The following is a 22,469-nucleotide window of genomic DNA, read 5'->3' as shown; positions in this document are numbered from 1 at the left end:
ACATTTAGCACGTTAGATCTGATTTTATAAAAAAGTATAAACATGTTTTAGTTTAAACCTTTTTTCAGGGTTTAAGATGAACCTACTGGCTGTTGTCTTCTAACCCTCTGCATGAATAGACATTCCCCCAAAGTATCAAACTTTTATTTGTTTAGCATGTAAACTTTCATTGCTTGGTGCGCCCCTCCATCTTAATCAGCTTTTATTCACCTGGATGAAACGTACACAGCATATTCAGACCCATCCTGTCGTCTCGGTGTGACTGAGCAGCCACAGAGAGGCTCAGATGTTTGTAATTGTTTGTCGTGTTGGTCCCTATAGGTCTGTTTATCAGTATATGTCTTCTTGTCTTAGTCTGTATGAGTGTCTCTCTAATTGTTGCTCACCACTGACAGCCATTACCTGTTGTCTGTTCATGCTCATCACGTCCTCCTCTGATTACCTTTGCACACTGCATTACCACCTCGGCACTATCGTGGCATCACCCATCCTTTCATACACTAAATCATGCAGCAGCTGTACACCGCCTTATACTGTATACGGCAGCTGTATGCAGTGCAGAAACAGCTGGAGCGCTCCCACTTGGCTTGCAGAGCCAGACTGACTAATCACTGCTACCGCTCATCCGCGCATACACAGATACACACTGTGCAGCATCAGCAGCAGCTGTTCTAACAGGAAGTTTCATTTACTCAGCTGTTTTTCATCAATTTTTAATTATTCTTTTCTCTCAGTCAGTCCCCTCTCCACGTTATATTGCTCTCATCTGCTCTTTTATTCCCGCTAACAGGGACGCAGCAGCAAAACTTTGCAGAGACAACCGTTCATAATTTGTCCTAAATGTTGTAATAAGGCTTGTGCATTTAAGCGTTTAGTTTCAGTGTAGAGTGACCAATCACAGAAACAGAAACTTTAGCAGCTAGCTTGTGAAAGAATGTATAGGCAATTATCTAGTTATAAATATTATTTTTGCAGATTTGTTAAGTCAGCGTTGTTGTGCTAGTGTTGTGCTGCTACTACTACTAGCAATACATTATATAGAATTATAGACTTCAGTAAAATGTGGAAGGCATCAAAACTACGAATGAACACATTTGGAATTAAACACAAAAGTGTAAAACGTGCTTTATATTTTAGATTCTTCAAAGTAGCCACTCTTTGCTTTGATTACTGCTTTGCACACTGTTGGCCTTCTCTCAATGAGCTTCACGAAGTCGTGACCTGAATGGTTTTGCAACATTCTTGAAGGAGTTCCCAGAGATGCTGAGCACTCGATGGCTCTTTTGCCTTCACTCTGAGGTCCATCTCATTCCAAACCATCTCCACTGGGCTAAGGTCAGGTGACTGTGGAGGCCAGGTCATCTAGCTAGCACTCCATTACTCTCCTTTTTGGTCAAACAGCACTTACACAACGTGGAGGTGTGTTTGGGGTCATTGTCCTGTTGAAAAATAAACGATGGTCGAACTAAACGCAACCCGGATGGGATGGTACACCACACTTCCATCCTCCGTTCAGCTTTTCTGCATCGCACAAAGACACGGCAAGTAGAACCAAAGATCTCTAATTTGGACTCATCAGACCAAAGCACAGATGGTCTAATGTCCATTACTTGTGTTTCTTGTGCCCAAACAAATCTCTTCTTCTTGTTGCTTTTCCTTAGTCGTGGTTTCTTAGCAGCTGTTTGACCATAAAGGCCTGATTCATGCTCCTCTGAACATGTAGAGATGCGTCTGCTACTGGAGCTCTGTGTGGCATTTATCTGGGCTCTAATCTGAGGCGCTGTTAACTTGCGATATCTGCGGCTGGTGGCTTGGATGAGTTTATCCACAGCAGCAGAGGCGACTCTTAGTCTTCCTTTCGTGTCCTCATGTGAACCAGTTTCATTGTAGCGCTTGATGGTTTTTGCTGCTGCGCTCGGGGACACGTTCAAAGTTTGAGCAATGTTATGGACTGACTGACCTTCAGTTCTTAAAGTAATGATGGACTGTTACTTAGCTGATTGGTTCTTGCCATAATATGAATTCTAACAGTTGTCAAATAGGGCTGTCAGCTGCGTCCCAACCTGACCTCTGTGCAACACAACTGATGGTCCCAGCCTCATTAAGAAGGCAAGAAACTCCACAAATAAACTCTGACAAGGCACACCTGTGAAGTGAAAACCATTTCAGGTGACTACACCATAACGGTCAGTGACAGAAGGCCAAGGGTTTGCAGCGCTGTCAACAAAGCAAAGGGTGTCTACTTATCCAGCCGGTACTAAAGCTAGGAGTCATCAATGCTACATTTTATTGTTTGGTTACAACTGGCTAATGACTTGCAACAAAGTAGCAAATTTAAAGTGAAAATAATACACAAAATACTAATACAACAAAAGTGAAATAAATTAAGTATGCACCTGCAAGGAATAAAATATATTGAATGGCCAATTATGTTGTTAGCTCGCACACTAGAAAGAGACAGTCCTAACATCGCATCAGGGTAGCATGCTATCTTCTAGCATGCATCAGGTTAGCATGCTATCTTCTAGCATGCATCAGGTTAGCATGTGTTCAGCTAGCTTCATTACTAAAGTGCTATCTCTGGTTCAGAACGTCTTCTTTCCATATTCTAAAAGTTGTTATTATGTTAACATGAAAAATAAAATGCTATTCCAACAAAAGTATGCAGTTGCTGTCGTAAGATGCTATGCAGCCTCTCCACAATGGTTGATACAAACAAGATATTTATATTAATTTGCTCCTCTGTGCTGAGGCAGGTCTCTACCTCCAACGTTTACTAAAAGAGGCACATATGTGAGTGAAAGACCTACATGTTACGTAGAAGTAACACTTGTAGCTAATAACATGCAACAGAACATATTTGCTGTTTTGCACAGTACCACTGCTTGATTGAAATGCAAGTTTATTATCAGTCCCTCAGCCCATTTCCACTTTCATGGCAGCGCTCCGTTCATGTCATTCCACTGATGCTCACAGCTGTTTGTCACTTACTGCATCTACTACATCAGCTTTGTCCTTCATTCCCCTCTTCCTCTTGGTTTGAGTTCTAACTTCAGTCCTTGTTTTTAATTTTCCTTTTTTTTCTTCCCTTCTTTCTTACATGTAATTCTCTGTCTTGTCGTTTGTTTGTCACGTGGTGGTGGCTCACTGTTGGCTGGTTGTGTGTGTGTTTTCCGTGTGTCGTCACGGTGGGTGTTATCTAGGTTTGGCCAGCACAGTCATTTGCACTCAACAGTTTCAAAAGATACCGCTGGTTGCCCCGGCGACGGTTGCCCCTGCCAACGCAGTAGTCAACGGCAACGACACCACGTTCCATCAGATCCATATCCTGCCTCCACCGCCTCCTCCTCCACCACATTCCCATCAGCCACTGCTTCCACTTTTCACTTCCTTTGGCTATAACAGGTCACCCGTGACAAGCCCACAGGGAGACACACCTGCTGCCCCAGGTACACGGCCCCTTTTTCATTATTATTATTGTTATTATTATTATCATTATTATTATTATTATGTTTATTATTATGAAAGCTTTAAGGGATGCTTTCCTTATGTTTTATGAACTAATTGCCTGTTTAAAAAAATCTGATTGGCTATGTAAGATTCAAATTGGCATTTTTCCTGTTATGAAGGCATCCATTAAAGTTTTCTGTTATTAAATCATTATCCATGTAATTTTATGTGTTGCTCATACTGTCTAACTTTTGTTTTTCAATTGTTGCTGTTGTCATTTCCATTACTGAGATCCAGAATCCGCTTTGGGGAAGAAGAGTTTAGACCTCCTGATATTTCTGGTATTATTATTTTAGTTGGCTCTGTGGACAGAGATCAAACCGTGCAGGGAAATAGTTGCAGACCATTGCACAAAAATATGCAATACATACAGTTACAGGAATTACATTACATGTAAAAAAAAAAAAAGATTATTAAATAAGAACCATAAAAGTTTAGATAGTTTGTCTTTTTAATCTCCAGCATACATAACAGTCATTTCACGTGGGTTAGGTGATAAAACTCAGATGTATATTGTTTTTTCTGTGTTATTTTCCATTATTACCCATGAACTCTATTCCCTCATTACATTCAAATTGCTTTAATATACATTAACCTCTTAACCCTCTGTGGTCATGACAACCCCCAGTTCTAACCCAGTCCCAACACTAATCCTAACCAGTATGAGAAGTTAACTTTTATTTTTATTATCAGTCAGGAAAAAGAGAAAATAGTCAAACTGACACATGAGAAAACCTATGCACGTTTATTTTCCCTATAAGAGACCATTTCACCTTTCTCCAAAATACAGGACAGGGTTAGGGTTAACCTCTGCAAGTCACTGGCAGCTCATCTGGGGTAGTGGGCTGGATTCAGGTTAGGAAATCGAACAGTGTTTAGGAGAAAAATCATAATGCCACAGTGAATATGCAAGACTTCATTTGAAAGGTACCAGCTTCTAGTTTCTGAAAGGTTGCCAATGTACAACATGAACAAAACCCACTTAAATACTTAAACTCTTCCACTTGGGGCAAGAACTCGTCCTCTGAGGTTGACCCTATATTTAGGCAAAACAGTCATTGATGGGACTAATGTAAATACGTGTCAGTTAGAAGGACTATTATCTTCATCCCTTGAAAAGCCAGGACTTAAAAGAACAATCAGACATGACGTACTCTCAGTGCGTTGGGTTAGAGTTAGGGTTAAATTACTGATTCATTTAGCAGAAAACTATTTTACATTATTTGGTTGTATTCAGACCTTTTCAGTAAAAACAGCCCAACAGATGAGCAGAAGACAGACAAGCAGTCGATGCTGTTAAAGTGGTGCAACTGAGCAGCAGTGCCACATTTTTACTAATAAGAGAAGTTAGGTGTCAAATAGGCTGGGTAGGCTCCTCATTTTGTGACAAACCTCTGTTCTCCTGAGTTGGTTTGTGCTTTAGTTGTCTTGATTTGTAGTTTTTTCCGTTTCCTTTGTTCTTCCCTCCTTCCCTTCACCATCGTCCCAGCCACCAGGGCAGCCCTGCTCCTTATCCCGACACGCTCCACTCGAAGCCTGAAAAGCCAGAGTGTTTTCTGTTCTGTCCTCGTCCTGCGTGCCGTTTCACGTCTGTTCATTTTAACATCACTTTTACCCACCTTGTTCACTTACCCTCACTGGATGTGAGTGTGTGTTTGTGTGTGTGAGTGAGCTGGTGAGTTGTTTCACTCTCAGGTGTGTTCATGTATTGAAGGGTTTGGAGAGTTACAAATTGTTATGATTGACAGAAACATACAGTAAAGGTGTTTTTCTTTTCATATTGGGAGGAGTTTTAGTTTGACAGCTTTGTGTTTGTAATACTTTTGGCGTTTCTCTTTACCAAATGGGGACATTTTCTAGCTACTCAGTGAGAAATTGCTTCCTGAATAATACAAATTTTATCTTCTTTGATTGTTGAACATGAGATATTAGCAGGGGGGGAGAAAAAAAGAGTAAAAGTTGGCAACTTACAAGGTATAAAATGTCAAGTGTTGCATAAGAGACCCAAATGCATTGCTAGAAAATGTCCCGTCAGTGCTGTGCAGGTAAGTTTGTCACTGATTGTAAACGGCTCTGTGAATGGGAGACCATTCTGTTACCTCGAGGAAAACGAGTCCTTCCTTTCTTCATCATAACGATGTCAGCTCAGCGTGTTTTCTCTGAGCCTCGATGGTTCAAAGACGGCACATTTCACGAGCAGCTGGAATATAGGGCTCAATGAAAGGATGTGGAAACAGACTGGTCAAAAACGTTCCCAAGGTCACTCTGAGGGATGCAAAATGTCCACGAGGAGCTGTGGCATCGCAGCTCAGTTTCTCTGGAGCACTGTTGGTCACACATGTAAACCATTATCCAGCCCTTATTAAGATGGTTATAATGGTTTATTTATAATACTCTCCAAATGCACTACAGCAGCCCCATTCTGAACAGCCCAACATATATAATCACATATTTTTGGATGCATTATATATGTATGTGTATGTACATTATGGCATATATGTGTATATACACAGATTTTCATGTTATGGATTTATTTATGTACTATTGGTATATAAATGTTTTCATATATCTATATATATATATGCTGTGTTTTTTTCTGTGTGTGTGAGAGAGAAAAAATGTGTGTAAGTTTGAAACCTTTATTGCTCCTCTCTCCTACTGGACTCACTTCCTGTCTTTTTCAAGAATTACTTTAGAGTTAATTTAATTAACTCCACTTTATCCTCGCTGTTCTGAGAATAGGAAGAATATGAATATGAACATACGACAGTGTAAATTTATCCATTGCAACTTTTTTTATGGATCAAGGCAGGTTGTGAGTCAAGATGCTGTTGTCTGAAGCGATTCAGGGCTAAAATGAGAAAATGTGAGGCCACTGAGAGGCGTTAAACCTAATCTGGGAACCTCAGTAATCAGTCAGCCGTTACCATGGCCTGCACTTGGTTTAAAGTATATTTAAGGAGCAGATATAATATCATGTATTTTATACAAACTTATACATATAATATATATATAAATATATATCATATATGAACTTGTTACATAGTACAGTACACATACGTAGTAGTGATAGCTGCAGTATTAAGTGCAGACCTGTGTGCTAACCTCATATTAAATCCACTCTGAGGTCAAATGTGAATGCTAAATATCACAAACATATAAAAAGAAAGAGCAGACGTAAGACCTGCAGTATTATTGTTAATCTGTTAGTCTTATGACATGTGGCTCAACCTGGTTAGCTATACTAGCACCCAAGAATATATTTATTATAGTATATAAAGCCTGTAAGGATTTTGATCTGACATTAAAGTGAGCTGGTTCGCTTATAGTGGTGAACATGTGGACAGTTACCGCTAGTCCCACTTGTTCTGTGGAGCCTTTTAATTGAATACAAAGCTACCATACGCTGACTCATGACACATGGTGTTAGCAGCTACCTATGCTAGCTATGCTAGCTACCTATACCTACCTATGAAATGGGAACATTTAGCAGCAAAATAGTCAATTATTAGTGTTTTTATCAAATAAAAGTGTAATGCATGGCTGCATAAATAATTCTGTTCCACTTCTGCGTAGTAGGCAGAAAAATGAACTATTACTGCGTTAAGTGGCAGAACAACACCACTTTCCTCGGTCACTTTAGAGCAGTTAGCGGCTAACAGTGGTATTCTGTGTTGAAGGTTGTCGCGGCTCAGAGGCAAGTCCTCAAAGTTCTCCTACCCCGTCCAGCGGGCCCCATGGAGGCTCCAATGAAGAGATCTGGGTACTGCGCAAGCCTGTGGCAGGTAACTAAGCCGCGCTGCGCTGAGCCCTCAATCCCTGAAACCTGAAGGTCTGACCAGGGGTCAAACAGTATCTGACGCCATTCAGAAAAACTTTTCATACCCAGCGCTGCCATTTCTAAGTGCCTACAGTAGTACAAATGTCTGGAAGACAGAAACCACTCATCTGTTTGAGATGAGTGGTTGATGATGTGGTTTGAAGGCTTTCAGGTACTCTTTGACCTGCTCCTGACAGTCTCCCATCTCCTGCTTATCCTTCCATCCGAAGCTTAGCTGAAGTCAGCGGCCTTATGTGTAGGACTGCAGCCATCTGCATCGGTCTACAGTCTTTGTGCGTGCGTGTCTTTCCAACTGCTTGTGTGAGGACATCAAGAAAGCTAAAAAATCTGAGAGAAAACCCAAGAGAAAAGATGTGTGCGCGCACGTGTGTGTGTGCAACATGTATGAAAGTGTCTTTATTCCACTTTTCTGTTCGTCACTCAGTCGTCCTGTCTGTCCGTCCTGTGCATCCAACCACATGCTGCCCAGTGCATTTCAATGGAGAGTCACACCTCTTACCACACTGCTTTGGATATCAGCTAAACCACTCAATGCGTGTTTGTGTGTGTGTGTGTCTGTGTGCGACTGTATGCATCCATCTTGTTGCATGTTTGCATTCGTATGAACAAAATCTATACGTGTTGTTTGGGCGGTTGCATGCGTGTGTGAATGTATGTCGTCTGTGTGTGTGTGTGTGTGTGTGTGTGTTCCAGGTGGAGATCGCAGCAGCGTCGGTAGTTCCGGCAGTGTAACCAGTGTGAGGTCATCAGGCAGTGGGCAGAGTGCTGGCAGCGCTGCACACATCCTCCACGCACAGGCTGAGGGGGTTAAGGTACCCAACACACACACACACACACACACACACACACACACACTTGACTAAACCTAACGGATGATCTTAAACAAGTAGTGAAATTTTCTGAGGTATTTTGAAATGGTCCTTTAGGCTACGTTCACACTGCAGGCGAAAGTGCATCAAATCCGATTTTTTTGACCCTCTGCGACCATCTATCCGATCATGGTGTGACAGTGTGAACGGCACAAATCCGATCTGGGTCACTTTCGTATGTGGTGCTGAATCCGATACATATCTGATGTTTTAGAAAGCGACTGCTGTTTGATGGTCATGTCGCATTAAATCCGTCTTTTACGTCACTGACACAAGACAGACGCCAATTATCAGCGCCGGAGAAGACATCGCAAATGCTTCCTGGACATCCGGTGAAACGTTGGAGAAACGTGAACATTTTATTTGTACTGTATAATCTGCAGATTCTGACAGAAATCTGGAACTATCCTTTGAAGCAGCGCTCCTCTAAAACAGCAATAAGGATCATTATTAGGTCATTTACATTATTATGGAAATAACAAAATAACTTAAAGCAAAAATTGGGAAACGTAAAGTCCGAAGTCTTTATATTAAGACCATCAGTCAAACAATACTGTTGGTCTGGGTCTAAACAGAGCGCGTTGTGTGTGACGTCTTCTTTTGCGCATGCGGGCGCTTTGAGCGTTCACACTAGAGCGCGTTTGCTGTCACATTTTATTTGTAGTGTGAACGAGCAGACAAAAAAATCAGATTTGATCAAAAAATCGGAATTGAGCATCAAGACCTGCAGAGTGAACGTAGCCAAAGTTTGTAAAATGTAACAAGCTGGGAGTTAAAAGCTGAAATTGAAATATTTGGGGCTGTGCAATAAATTGTAACACATTTGACTGGTTACTTGGCTACTGGAGGTCAAAAATGACAACTGAACAGGCTTCGGGGGCTTGTGTTTATTTAATTTAAACAATTTTATAAAAGTATATTGTAGCCAGTGTGACAATATCCATTGGTTTTGACTATATTTTAGGTTTGAAGTTCAAAGTTATTGCTAAGTTATTAGGTAATGCTAGCAAGTTTCGAGACTTTCATTCATGTGGGTTTCCTTAGTGCTAAGGCAACGGGCTAATAATGGTTCAGTCACACTAAAGTTAAAACTACGGCCTCTGCAACTGGGAAAAATCTGCGCTTGTTTCCTGATTGCATTGTAGTTACAGCAATTAGTTGGTGGCTGCAAATCTCTCAAGTCCCGCCCACTTTCATTGTTCAGGTCGTCTGGGAAATGTGTCTCCAAACAGCTGCAGTCCAACTGATTGCACTTACGCGTATATTACGCCACCCAACACGTTCCTATATTACGAGTTTGGAAAAATGAGGAAACATGAGAACTGTTTGGAATCAATCTACACATGCACGTTTATTTTACTTAAATCGCTTTGGAAAACACTAACTAAGGTTAAGGTACGGTTATGGTTATAATTGGGGATAAGATTAGGGTTAGGGCTGGAATACACGGCTGGAACGTGTGTTACCGCAGGAGCGTCATCCTATTCGATTTCATGCTCAATGCGGCGCGTAGCATAGGAGCGTGGGTGGTCACCTTTCCAATGGAACGCCTCGGGATGTGAGAAATCGTCGGTATATTACGCGTCGGGAGTGAGAACGGGCTTCACTTCCAGGTACTCCGAAGGTTTGCAAACCTTTGTAAAGGAATAACATTTCATCAGTCTGAGTCTAAACCTGGTTTGCAGCTGGTTGTATTCTGGTTATATTGCTAAGTAAAAGCATCTCATTTTGTAGTTACACCACCACCCTGCACCATCCAAGCGTGACACCAGTTTTACACTGAAAGCAGACCGACTCCACCTAATTGCTGTTTTATCGCCATCTTGATGAACCAGAGTCACTTCACAGTAACTGACTGTGTGGTTGCAGACCTGGTCCACATCTTCAGAGCGATGTTGTTTCAAATACAACATCTCAAGTTCACTGGTTCCAGTGATTTTTCTGATGGTCTCGAACCACAGTTTATCCTAGTGTGACTGTAGTATAAAATACTAGTAAATACTAGGAAACCTGCAGCAAACGCTTCAGGGATTGGCTCTACCACCATGTACATCATCACTGATGAAGGCTTACATGATGATACTAATCCTGCTTTTAGAAGATCTATTATATTGTATCTACTGTACAATAGGAAGCGCCTTGAGGCGACTTTTGTTGTGATTTGGCGCTGTATAAATACAATAGAATTGAATTGAATAGAAGATACAGTGGGGCAAAAAAGTATTTAGTCAGCCACCGATTGTGCAAGTTCCCCCACTTAAAATGATGACAGAGGTCAGTAATTTGCACCAGAGGTACACTTCAACTGTGAGAGACAGAATGTGAAAAAAAAATCCATGAATTCACATGGTAGGATTTGTAAAGAATTTATTCGTAAATCAGGGTGGAAAATAAGTATTTGGTCACCTCAAACAAGGAAAATCCCTGGCTCTCACAGACCTGTAACGTCTTCTGTAAGAAGCTTTTCTGTCCCCCACTCGTTACCTGTATGAATGGCACCTGTTTGACCTCATCATCTGTATAAAAGACACCTGTCCACAGCCTCAACCAGTCAGACTCCAAACTCCGCCATGGCCAAGACCAAAGAGCTTTCGAAGGACACCAGGAAAAGAATTGTAGACCTGCACCAGACTGGGAAGAGTGAATCTACAATAGGCAAGCAGCTTGGTGTGAAAAAATCAACTGTGGGAGCAATCATCAGAAAATGGAAGACATACAAGACCACTGATAATCTCCCTCGATCTGGGGCTCCACGCAAGATCTCATCCCGTGGGGTCAAAATGATCATGAGAACGGTGAGCAAAGATCCCAGAACCACACGGGGGGACCTGGTGAATGACCTGCAGAGAGCTGGGACCAAAGTAACAAAGGTCACCATCAGTAACACACTACAACGGCAGGGAATCAAATCCCGCAGTGCCAGACGTGTTCCGCTGCTGAAGCCAGTGCATGTCCAGGCCCGTCTGAAGTTTGCCAGAGAGCACATGGATGATACAGCAGAGGATTGGGAGAATGTCATGTGGTCAGATGAAACCAAAGTAGAACTTTTTGGTATAAACTCAACTCGTCGTGTTTGGAGGAAGAAGAATACTGAGTTGCATCCCAAGAACACCATACCTACTGTGAAGCATGGGGGTGGAAACATCATGCTATGGGGCTGTTTTTCTGCCAAGGGGACAGGACGACTGATCCGTGTTAAGGACAGAATGAATGGGGCCAAGTATCGTGAGATTTTGAGCCAAAACCTCCTTCCATCAGTGAGAACTTTGAAGATGAAACGAGGCTGGGTCTTCCAACATGACAATGATCCAAAACACACCGCCCGGGCAACAAAGGAGTGGCTCCGTAAGAAGCATTTGAAAGTCCTGGAGTGGCCTAGCCAGTCTCCAGACCTCAACCCCATAGAAAATCTGTGGCGGGAGTTGAAAGTCCGTGTTGCTCGGCGACAGCCCCAAAACATCACTGCTCTTGAGAAGATCTGCATGGAGGAATGGGCCAAAATACCAGCTACTGTGTGTGCAAACCTGGTAAAGACCTATAGTAAACGTTTGACCTCTGTTATTGCCAACAAAGGTTATGTTACAAAGTATTGAGTTGTATTTTTGTTATTGACCAAATACTTATTTTCCACCCTGATTTACGAATAAATTCTTTACAAATCCTACCATGTGAATTCATGGATTTTTTTTTCACATTCTGTCTCTCACAGTTGAAGTGTACCTCTGGTGCAAATTACTGACCTCTGTCATCATTTTAAGTGGGGAAACTTGCACAATCGGTGGCCGACTAAATACTTTTTTGCCCCACTGTATAACCTTTGTTCCTTATGAATGTTTATTTATTCCAACATCAAAATCATTTTTATTTCTTCTTGTCTTTAAAATCAAGGTACATATTTAATATTTTCCTATTTACCTGGTAGCTTTGTTATAGATAAGATGTAACATAAAAAAACATTTGATAGTAAAGTATACCACGACTTTAAAGATTGAAGTAGTGGCACAGAGATATGCCCTAGGACATTATATTCCACATTTTTCTGTCATAAAAAGATGCAGACGGATGTCAGTTATTTAAACGTACTACAGTAAAAGAACCACACAGCAGATTTGTGTAGCTCGGTGAAAGCCTCTGTTCTCTCTGCATCTCGTTTCTCTTTCGTTGGAAGTCCAATTTTTATTGCAGTGCTGCAGGTTTCAGCAGGATGTTTTACTGTGATTAATGCGGTGGCAGTCGGCATACATCAGGGTTTTTTCCCAAAAGACAGCCTTTTCTACAGAGATCAATGATGTAGGTACTGAATCTATAAAAGGCAGAAACAGCACTCAAGCAACTGACTTTTTTCTCACTGAGGATATGATATTCAGCAAAGGTGTGACTGTCCCCTGAAGGCAACAGTGGATCATTTAGAATGAGTATACGAGCATGAAATGGACACTTATCATCAGATATCATGATTTCAGGAAACCAAACCCTTTAAAAGCAGGTTTTATCCAGGATCGATGGCCTGTGGAGTAACATTTATTAGAAGCGATACCACATTTTTCTTTAACAAATGAAAAGTAGAATTCATTATTCCTGAAATATACTCACATGTACTTTAGTTTTGCTGCTACAGCCTCATTTGTTCTGGTGTAATGTGCAGCCTGTGGTGACTATTGTAACAGTAGTGAGTTTATTCCCTGCCTTTATATATAACCTTTCCATACTCCTGCCATTGTTATGTTTTAATGTGCCTCCATGTTGGCACAGGGAAGCCAACACATGGTCTTATATCTATAATAAAAAAGAAAAGAAGCTCTGACTGAATTTTCCACCACGTTCCCAGCTGTGTGGTTTATGACAAAAAAATTTCACCTAATAGTTATCTTAATAGCTTAAAAATGAAGGATTTCTTACCGTGATGCATCAACTTTAGTTTGTTTGGAACAAAAAATATATGATAATGTGAAATGTTATTACCTTTTGCTTGATCTGAACATGTCTTTCATTAGAACATTAAAAAACTGGTTTGACCAACTATGTATCCATGCAAGCTGTGGTAAGATATGCACAGTTTTATAGTCTTTACTTTCTATATGATGCTAATTCTGACAGTAAAGTCGTGCTAATGAAGAGTGCCATGTTTGAGATCGTACACTGTGGTTTGCTAAGTGTACAGAGGAGCAAGGTGTTCGACAGAAGGGGGTTAAGGTTAACAGAAAGGTTTTGGTTAGCAGTAGTTAACCAAAGGGACTACTACGCAACTCCTAGCTCAATGCAGTGATACAGTAATGTTAGCTAAATGATATTTAGCTTAAGTAGCTAATATCAGCGGGCCAAGGCTAACTGGGTCATGGCTGATAGACAAAATTAAAACTTGGCTGCAGCTTCTGAAGCCAATTAAGTGTCTTAAACTTTCTACCGAAAGGCCACCAGATGGCGATAGCTATGGTCGCAAAAGACATCCAGTCCAACAGACATCTGTGGGAAAACAGACAAACAGGCAGATGAAGTGTGGCCCATTGTACTTCTGTTCATGTGGACGTAGCGTCTTCAGAGGGAGAAATGTTTCGTCATTCATCCAAGTCTTCAGTCTCAGCTGACTGCAGGTTTCTCCAATCACCTAAAGAAAGCTCCAGCTGATCCAGGAGAGAAGGAAAACCGCTGCCTAAGCGAAAACCTGTAGTGATCCCGTACGTGTCAGGAGTATCGGAGCAGTTGAGACGCATTTTTTCTAAACACCGCGTCTCTGTGGCTTTTGAACCCCAAAACACGCTGCGCCAAAAACTGGTCCAGCCCAAGGATCGGGTCCCCCGACACAAGCAGAGTAACTTAGTGTACGCTGTTAAGTGCAGGAGGATTGCCAGGGTTTATACATCGGGGAAACCAAACAACCTCTGGCGAAGAGGATGGCACAACACAGAAGAGCCACCTCGTCAGGCCAGGACTCTGCAGTCTGTTTACACGTTTTCATCTGAAAACGCTCCGCATCCACACTAACGTTTTCAGATGTTTTCACAGAGTTGTGCGTCCACATTGAAACGGCCGAAAACGCTTACGTTCCAGTCCTGCGCATGCGTGAAACGCGTGAAACAATTCAACCTGCCTCATTTCTGTCTGCTGCTTATTTACTTTCCGGCTTTTTGAAACGTCACGGCAAAATGTCGAGGAAAAGCTTTTTTTAAATGGACTCACAATGAGGGGCGGCACGGTGGCACGGTGGTTAGCACTGTTGCCTTACAGCAAGAAGGTCCTGAGTTCAATTCCACCATCAGGCCGGGGTCTTTCTGTGTGGAGTTTGCATGTTCTCCCCGTGTCTGCGTGGGTTCCCTCCGGGTACTCCGGCTTCCTCCCACCGTCCAAAGACATGCAGCTTGTGGGGATAGGTTAATTGATTAATCCAAATTGGCCATGTGAATGTGAGTGTGAATGGTTGTCTGTCCCTGTGTGTTGGCCCTGCGACAGACTGGCGACCTGTCCAGGGTGTACCCCGCCTCTCGCCCTATGACAGCTGGGATAGGCTCCAGCGCCCCCCGCGACCCTGAAAAGGATAAGCGGAAGTGAATGGATGGATGGATGGACTAACAATGAGGTGGAGTTGCGAGTCTGCGAGCAACACAAAAATACAAAGTTGGAAAAGCGAGTGAGAATTAAAGAATTCAAAGAAAAGTTATCTGAATCATGTACAAACTGTTATTAATCTTTAACAGGGCTGTCAAAATTCAGAGCAAAGAAAACAACTGTTGCATAATGCCCTCCGCTATCTTAGTTTAATTGGTCACATGACTGCATCACATGACTAAAATGTGTCATCGTTTTCAAAAAGGCTCCGGGTTCGCTGTCCACACTGCAACGCGAAAACGGCGTTTTCAAACGTATCCGCTTTGGAGAGTGTTTTCAAAATGCTGCGTTTTCCTTGAACGAAAACGACGCCTCAGTGTGGACGGGAGGCCAAAACTCAAACGAAAACGTGTTAGTTTGGACGTAGCCTCAGACTGGAGAAACCTGCAGCCAGCTGAGACTGAAGACTTGGATGAGTGACGAAACATTTCTCCCTCTGAAAACGTCCAGATGAACAGAATCAAACTTTGGGATGATTGAGCATCAGCGAGATGAAAATATGCTGTATTTTCAGCATGTTGAAAAAAAATGAATGCCACGTCAGGGTAGCAAAAAGAAAGTCGTTAGAAGTTGGTGCTCCTGTGTATGAAAGTGTGGTCTCATAAATGTGCTGTGTTTGTGTGGACTTTTTTCCAGCTTTTAGCCACCGTCTTGTCTCAGTCTGCCAAAGCGAAGGAGCATCTGATGGAGCAATCCAAGTCTGTGGATCAGCCTCCAGGTAGGCCAGGCAGGTGACCAGAAAAGAAAGAAGGCTTTCTCCGTTTCCTCTTGTTGTTGCTTATTACTAATCTCACCGCCAAGTGTTTTAGGCATACTGTAATATTTGATAACACAAACCGAAGCACAAGCAGTAGGAAGCTGGTGAGAGAAAGAAGAGCCAATGGTTTCTAATAAAGAGGAGAAGAGCAGAACCAGGGAGCAAGAGAGTGGGATGAGTCTTAATCCACAGGTCTCTTAGAAAATGTCATCATTTACTTTTACACACAAAAAGATCTTGGCTTGTTTGGTAGACAGATGGCCAAGGCAGGGGATGTAGGAGGGAGTGTAGAAGGGTGTGATTGGTTAAAAAAAGGTTTGCTGTATGTTGGGAACCAGGAATTCTATTGGTTGAGCATCAAAACAATGAAGACGACCGATCGCAAGGCAGTTAAAGGAGGAGATTCGAGGTCAGATAGCAAGCGATAAACTCACCTGTTGATCGATCCAAGTATGCAAGCACAGGACGACGATTTGTGACTGGTCAACAATATTTCTCCTCACAGGCTCTGCCAGCTCCTCTCGGACATCGAGCCAATCAGGCTGTCCACTCCACGAAGCGCCGCCTTATGATGCCACGGCAACCAGGAAGGGGGAGGGTCCATCGGAGGGGAAGGTAGGACAGTCCCAAATCCCTACAGATTCCGCCTTTCATGCAAACACATACAGGCAGTCGCCACCATCAGCATCTAACTGCAGGATGATAAGAACGTAGCTTCTCAGTCACCACAACCACAACACTCACTCTCACACTTGTACACACACACACACACACACACACCAAGATGTCCCATCGGTTTCTCTCGCAGCTGGCTTCGTCCGTGCTGCGAGTTTTCGGATGCAGCCACGACACGGTGAGTGTGGGAGTGGATCCTGTATGAGCGTGAGCGAGGAATCGTGTGTGCGTGTGAGAAAATCCTGCATTTCTGTTATCTTTTACCTGCTGGCCATTGTTATTCGCCCCTTTTAGTTGCAGCTTCTCTTCTTCCATTGCTGCATTTTTCTTACTTTGCTGGAAAAACATCTGATCGTGCACCTGAGGGAAGGACATCCTAGTTAGAGATTGGCGGGTGTGTGTTGTGTGTGTGTGCTGGCAGGGGCCCAGCACTGTGCATAACGTGGGTGGACTTAGCACTAAAAGTGTGAAATCTGAGCTTGCACCATGTGCAATAAATTGTCGTTTACTGTACAGTGTATGTGTGCATGTTTGCCCATGTGTTTGACTTCACGTGTCATTGTACAATCGTTTCATGTTCTAAACAAAACCAAAAACAAAACAGTGAGCATATTTAAGTAGCAGGTGGTCATGGTGGTAGTGTGCATCGCCTGCCTGCAGTATATGTGTGCACACACTAGCATGTAAGCCATGTTCTAATGACCATCTGTTAGCGTCCTGATTCCTCTACACCCAGCTTCACAATACTTCCCTAGACGGGTAACGTGGAAGAACGATGGGAAGAACGATGGGAAGAACGCCAGTGGTTCTTGAGGGACTTTGAGGAAGCAGCAGGGACACGGGAAAAGAGAGAAAGAGCCTGAAAGAATGGAGAAAAACAAGAGTGACAGGAGGAATGTGGGAGAAGAAAAGCAGCGTGTGAGTGGGAAGAAGTCAAGCAGTGGTTTTCCAGTTAGACCGATTGCTTTTCCATCTGCTGTCACACAGCAGGACACTACTTTAACCATCATAATAAAGGTCTGGGTCATAATGAAGGTCACCAAGCAACAAATTGACCTGGGACTGCACAGCGTTTTTATTCCTTCGACGCTCACCCCATACATTGATATGGTGTTCAGTCTTGATTGGGTCCAGTTTATAAAAGTCAACACATGAGCCTCGTGAGAAATAGGTGCCTCAAAAAGAGACGTGCTGACTTGTGCGTACAGCCATACTGATGAATATAACAGTTACTGTGACAGATAGGGGCACACATATCATAACACCATATAAACAAGCTTATCGAGGCAGAAAACTGAATCCTGTAGTTGTCCTACATGATCAATATCAAATCACCTGGAATATTCACACCACATAACAGCATTGATAACCTTTCCCACATTGTCCAACTTTTATTGCTACACATTTAATCAAACTTAATGAAGTTCTTTAAAGCCACTAACTAATTGGTTTCTTAAAATCTGTATAAAGTATCAAAATCACCTAAATTTATTTAGTTATTTCAAAAACAATAACACTTGCTCACTCCAGTAGCAATCGTAAGAAGTCAAAGATTAGCTTAAAGTTACGTTTAACAGTAAGAGACCTGTCTTTGACCCTGTGCTATTGTTGCACTGTAAAACAGGAGGGAAATGTTTGCTAGTCCGACTGTTGTTTAGCATGCTAAGCTACATCCCACACCCAGGATTTCCAGGGCTCAGTGGCTTCCCACTTTTCATGTCGCATCCTGGTTAGCTAACATCTGCCAGTCTAACAGACGCCAATCACAGATAAAACATGGACAGAAAGCTGAACTTGTGATGTGAATTTTTAACGTTTTTGAGTTAACATGCAATCAGTCAGAAAATCGGGGGAAGTGTGCGAAAGCGACTGTGCATGCTTCTAATTAAGAGCAGCGTTTTCTGGCGTCGCCTTTTTAGCAGCACTGTGCAAAACAAACAGTAGACACTATGTTTTTTCTCTGCTTTCCAGCTGTAAAGTGTAAGATACAGATTAGCCTGTTGTTGCTAATCTGACCTTCTGTAGTAGTTGAGATTCTGTCGACTGGACGTTTTCCCTTCCTAACCTTAGCCTGGTTTTCACTGCAGGACCAAGGCAGGCTGTCCAGGGCTATTTCAGTAGCCATCCAGCTTATAATACCGCTGAATCATCCATTAATGTGTAAGAATTAGCTTAGGACCACCCTAAAGATGACAAGACAGGCACAATATGAAGTTTTATGGTCATTAAAATGTAGCCCCTCTTTTGCCCTACTTGGCCCTGCTGAGAAAAAAAATGGCTGTCGAAGAAACACATGGAGCCAGTGACCGCATGCCCCCTGTCTTCTCTCCCGTAGAGCTCAGAGGCCGTTGTCCAATGGCTGAGCGACTTTCAGCTGCAGGTCTACGCTCCAAACTTCCTGGGCGCTGGGTATGACTTGCCCACCATTAGCCGAATGACCCCGGAGGTAAGGCAACTAAACCCTGACCCTGACTCCCAGAGAGGTCGCAGGCACCTCCAAGGACCACAATGAGAACAAGTCTGCACGACTTTGATTTGTGTTGTCCTTGATGTTTTCAATATGCATGTAAATAATTTATTTTACAAAACAAAATCGCAAGTGAGCACAATTAAACCACTCAACCAACCACCTGCCTTTTCCTGCCTCGTGCCACACCTGCCCACGTTCACTTTCCTCCTCCCTTGATCATGTATTGCCTTCCCCCTCTGACTCCAGAAAAGGTTTGATGTGTGAACCCCTTTGCGTACTGTTGAGTCTCTAGGCTCTCACCAGCCCCACAGTATTAAAGTCTGGCATTTAGCCTCTGAAGAAAGGTCATAAAATGGCCATGAAGATAATGAGACATGAGTCATCTTGCTGTTTGTATCCCTATTTTTGCAAAATGTTAATGTTATTCTTTTGCGCACCAACCCATTCGTGCATTTATGAAATTCCAATGTTGCAAGGACAATATCAATTCTGCTTAGCGTTTATTAAAGGGTCAGGGTCAGGGTTAGGGTCCGTTGATCGGCGGACAAAGGCGGTTTCTCGCAGCTTAAGTACAGTTTTTTGTTTTACGCCGGTTTTTCCCGAAGTTGCAAAAGTATGACATCACAACATTCTGATTGGTCACTTGCAATGTTGATCCTGGAACAACCTTTAGTATGATGATCTGGGAACAACACCAACACGAGGATATCAGATCGTGCCAAGTTGTATGTCATACTTAATGTGTGGACCTTTAAAAGTAGTTCCTTTTTACTCAGAAGAGAATGTCAAATAAAGAGTTGCAGTATGGGGAAATTATTATTTGATGGTCTGTGAAGGTTCTCAGTCATCCAGGTCATCGTGGTCAAAGGAGCTTTGGTTTCACAATGAGCTCACCCGAAACCCTGGCTGATTGGGACCCACACCCAGTTTCACACCTTGGCTCAGGCGATTAGAGGATCATCAGGGGGGACACTCCCACTGGGTTTAAATCTGGGACTCCCCACCATTTGACCTTAGAACTGAATAAGCTTCTCAGATGAGAGGTGAAACGTCTTCAAGTAACTTGAAGAAGTCCAGACGCTTTTCTTTGCAAGCTCCTTTGAGTAGTATTTGATGTTTTCGTGTTTAAATATTGTCTTCAGCCTAAATATGAATTAAAATAAGCTCTGGTTTAAATGTTAGAATCAAGATCTTAAAACAAAGTCCATGAAAGACAAAAATCCTCCTTTGATGATACCTATAGTATTTTTACGTGTTTGTTGTTTCCATTTTAAGCCGCCGGTTGAACGCAGAGAAATTTAACACTTTCAAAAACCAACTCAGTGAACTTCTGTTCAGCTTTGTGACCCTTCACCTCCAACACTGCTCCTGCTGCTGCTAGCTTTGAGGAACAATCCCTCCCTGCCACACTTAAAAACAAATAATTTATAGCATTCATAAATTACTTGTGTATATATGCACACTTTGTGCATGCTGAAGGGACTCAGATTAGCGATGGCTTAAAGGTCTTTTCTCATCAGAGATGTGTCACTGAGCCGAGGCCTCGTCTCCTGGTTCGTCCCACAAAATGATTTATGCAGCCAAGTGTATGTGGTGGTGTAAATGTTGTATAAAAGCGTGTTCTCGGGTGTCCATAACAACTTCCAGTGAATTGCACTGAAGTCAAATGTAGCACTGGTGCCGTGCAGCGCTCTGTGATATTTCTGTCTTTATATCAAAGTGCGGTCATGTCTGCGTACCAGATCAGCCTGTTTTTTTTATTTTGGCCGCCTCCTTTCACTGCAGACATTTGCTTTTGTTTGCCATGCTTTTCTTATGGGTTTGACACATCTGCGCTCTTCTCCCTTTAGCCGACAGAAGCCTTCATCAGACATCACGCCATCTCTTGTGTTGCAAATTTTCTTCTGTGTGTGAGTGTGGAAGACAGAGAGAGAACGACAGAGAGTGATGGGCACTTGGGGAGATTTTCTTGTACTTTGTGGAATAAAAATGCCTGAACATATACTCACAGCTTCTTACTTACATGTTTGTGTGTGTGTAGGATCTGACCGCTATTGGAATAACTAAACCAGGTCACAGAAAGAAGATAACATCAGAGATTAACAAGCTAAGTGTTACAGAGTGGCTGCCTGAGCATAAACCTGTGAGTACACACACACACAGACTTTTTAAACCAGTCAAATAGATGCTTGTATGTCATTGCTATGCCAAAACTATGATTGGTTGATCATGACACCTGTGGGCTAATATTCTGAGCTACAATGGGAAGCTACTGCCTGGCCTGCTCAGCGCTCTTATTTCTGGCATTCCTACAGGCTAGCCTAGGAGAATGGCTATCTTCTATTGGTCTAAGCCAGTACCACCAGATGTTAGTGCAGAACGGTTACGAGAACATCGACTTCATCACGGACATCACTTGGGAAGACCTACAGGAAATAGGCATCACCAAACTGGGTACGACAAACAAACAATGCTTGTTTTGTTTTTCCACTGTGAAACATGAAAGCTAAGCGACAGTATCCCCTCTAATCACAGGACTCTGCATGTGGTGTATAATGTGGCCAACATTTACATTTGGGCATAGCTTTATGTATGTTAGCTGCACTTAATAGAGATGAAAGTAACCAGTAAACTCAAAAATAAATGAGTGACGTGATTAAAATGCAGACTTAAAGCCAGAATACGTATATAAGCATATGCAGAGAGTTTGGAAAGTATTCTCAGGGCTTCACTTGTTCCACATAATGACATGTTACAGACTCCAAAATGAATTAAGCTAATTTTTCATCTCAAAATTCTACATGTACACCATGATGAGTGAAAAAAGTTTGTTTGCCTGGACACTCAAAATTGAGATCAGGTGTGTCCTTCTTCTACTGATCATCTGTCAGACGATGAACCTGATTGGACTCCATCTGTATTAAATTCAGTTGATTGGGCAGGATTTGTCTCACACCTGTCTATATAAGGTCGTACAGTTGACAGTGCATGTCAGAGCACAAACCCAAGCCATGAAGTATATGTTAATGATGAATTATGAGGACGTCTTTTAGATTTTCTTACAGGGAAGCTAACTATTCCCCCAAAATATTAGCACTCTGCCTCTGGGTGCTGAATGGTGCATGAAGGGTTTACGACAAGATATCTGTAAAAAAGCAGCTGGATTGCTGCTGCTAGAAATTTTCTGTTGCTAATCATTTCATGACTGAAATAAAAGCTAAAGTAGCTCTACAGTTCTGTGGCATCCCTAAAATTCAAAGAAAGGTAATTTACTACACTCAAAACCTGAGCTTTATTCAATATCTTGACCCCTATTGTAACGTGCGGTGGAGATGAAGCCAGCCGCGGCGGTGTGCAGGTGGATAGCGAATGAGCAACAGCTTCTGACTTTCCAAAAGTACTCATTTATTTACAATATCAAAAATAAAAGTGCTACCTCTACCACACATTACTAAAGAGCACACTAGTCCGCGTACACACGGGAGCATCCATTACAGGAGGAGTGCGAAGAAGAACAAAAAGGGGGTGACACACACCAGTCATGAGACAGAAGGCGCCGCCATGTGGTCATACACTGCATTACAATAGCAACTGTTACACTATGAACCCCCCTAACCCAAAAACTATAACGAAACTGACCTTTTTGGACTACAAAAATATAGTAAACTTAAAATGTCACACCCAGCATCTAAAGAGTGGGAGTTCTGAGTTACATTAGAAGTTCTCTGCCCACACCTCCCCATC

The 22,469-nt window shown here is 42.5% G+C and overlaps 1 protein-coding gene across 6 annotated transcripts in view; it reads left to right on the top strand.

Annotated features, from left to right (window-relative positions):
• caskin1 (CASK interacting protein 1) overlaps positions 1-22,469 on the top strand; it is a 126,378-nt gene that overhangs the window by 90,933 nt on the left and 12,976 nt on the right. For 2 of the 6 annotated variants that reach the window (XM_087837344.1, XM_087837343.1), the window contains exons 11-18: positions 3,204-3,449; positions 7,191-7,295; positions 8,045-8,163; positions 15,460-15,541; positions 16,086-16,195; positions 18,591-18,701; positions 20,767-20,868; positions 21,041-21,179. In XM_087837344.1, coding sequence (XP_087693470.1) covers positions 3,204-3,449; positions 7,191-7,295; positions 8,045-8,163; positions 15,460-15,541; positions 16,086-16,195; positions 18,591-18,701; positions 20,767-20,868; positions 21,041-21,179 — 1,014 coding nt within the window. The remainder of the gene's footprint in view (positions 1-3,203; positions 3,450-7,190; positions 7,296-8,044; positions 8,164-15,459; positions 15,542-16,085; positions 16,196-18,590; positions 18,702-20,766; positions 20,869-21,040; positions 21,180-22,469) is intronic. The other 4 variants (XM_087837347.1, XM_087837345.1, XM_087837346.1 and 1 more) reach the window with 4 other exon arrangements.

The sequence above is a fragment of the Neolamprologus brichardi genome, unplaced genomic scaffold, assembly GCF_056152115.1.
Source record: "Neolamprologus brichardi isolate AB-2024 unplaced genomic scaffold, ASM5615211v1 NODE_ptg000031l+_length_7269946_cov_1, whole genome shotgun sequence".
Classification (NCBI taxonomy): Eukaryota; Metazoa; Chordata; class Actinopteri; order Cichliformes; family Cichlidae; genus Neolamprologus; species Neolamprologus brichardi.
Note: the sequence above shows the minus strand (reverse complement) of the source record. Positions and strands in the feature narration are given on the sequence as shown.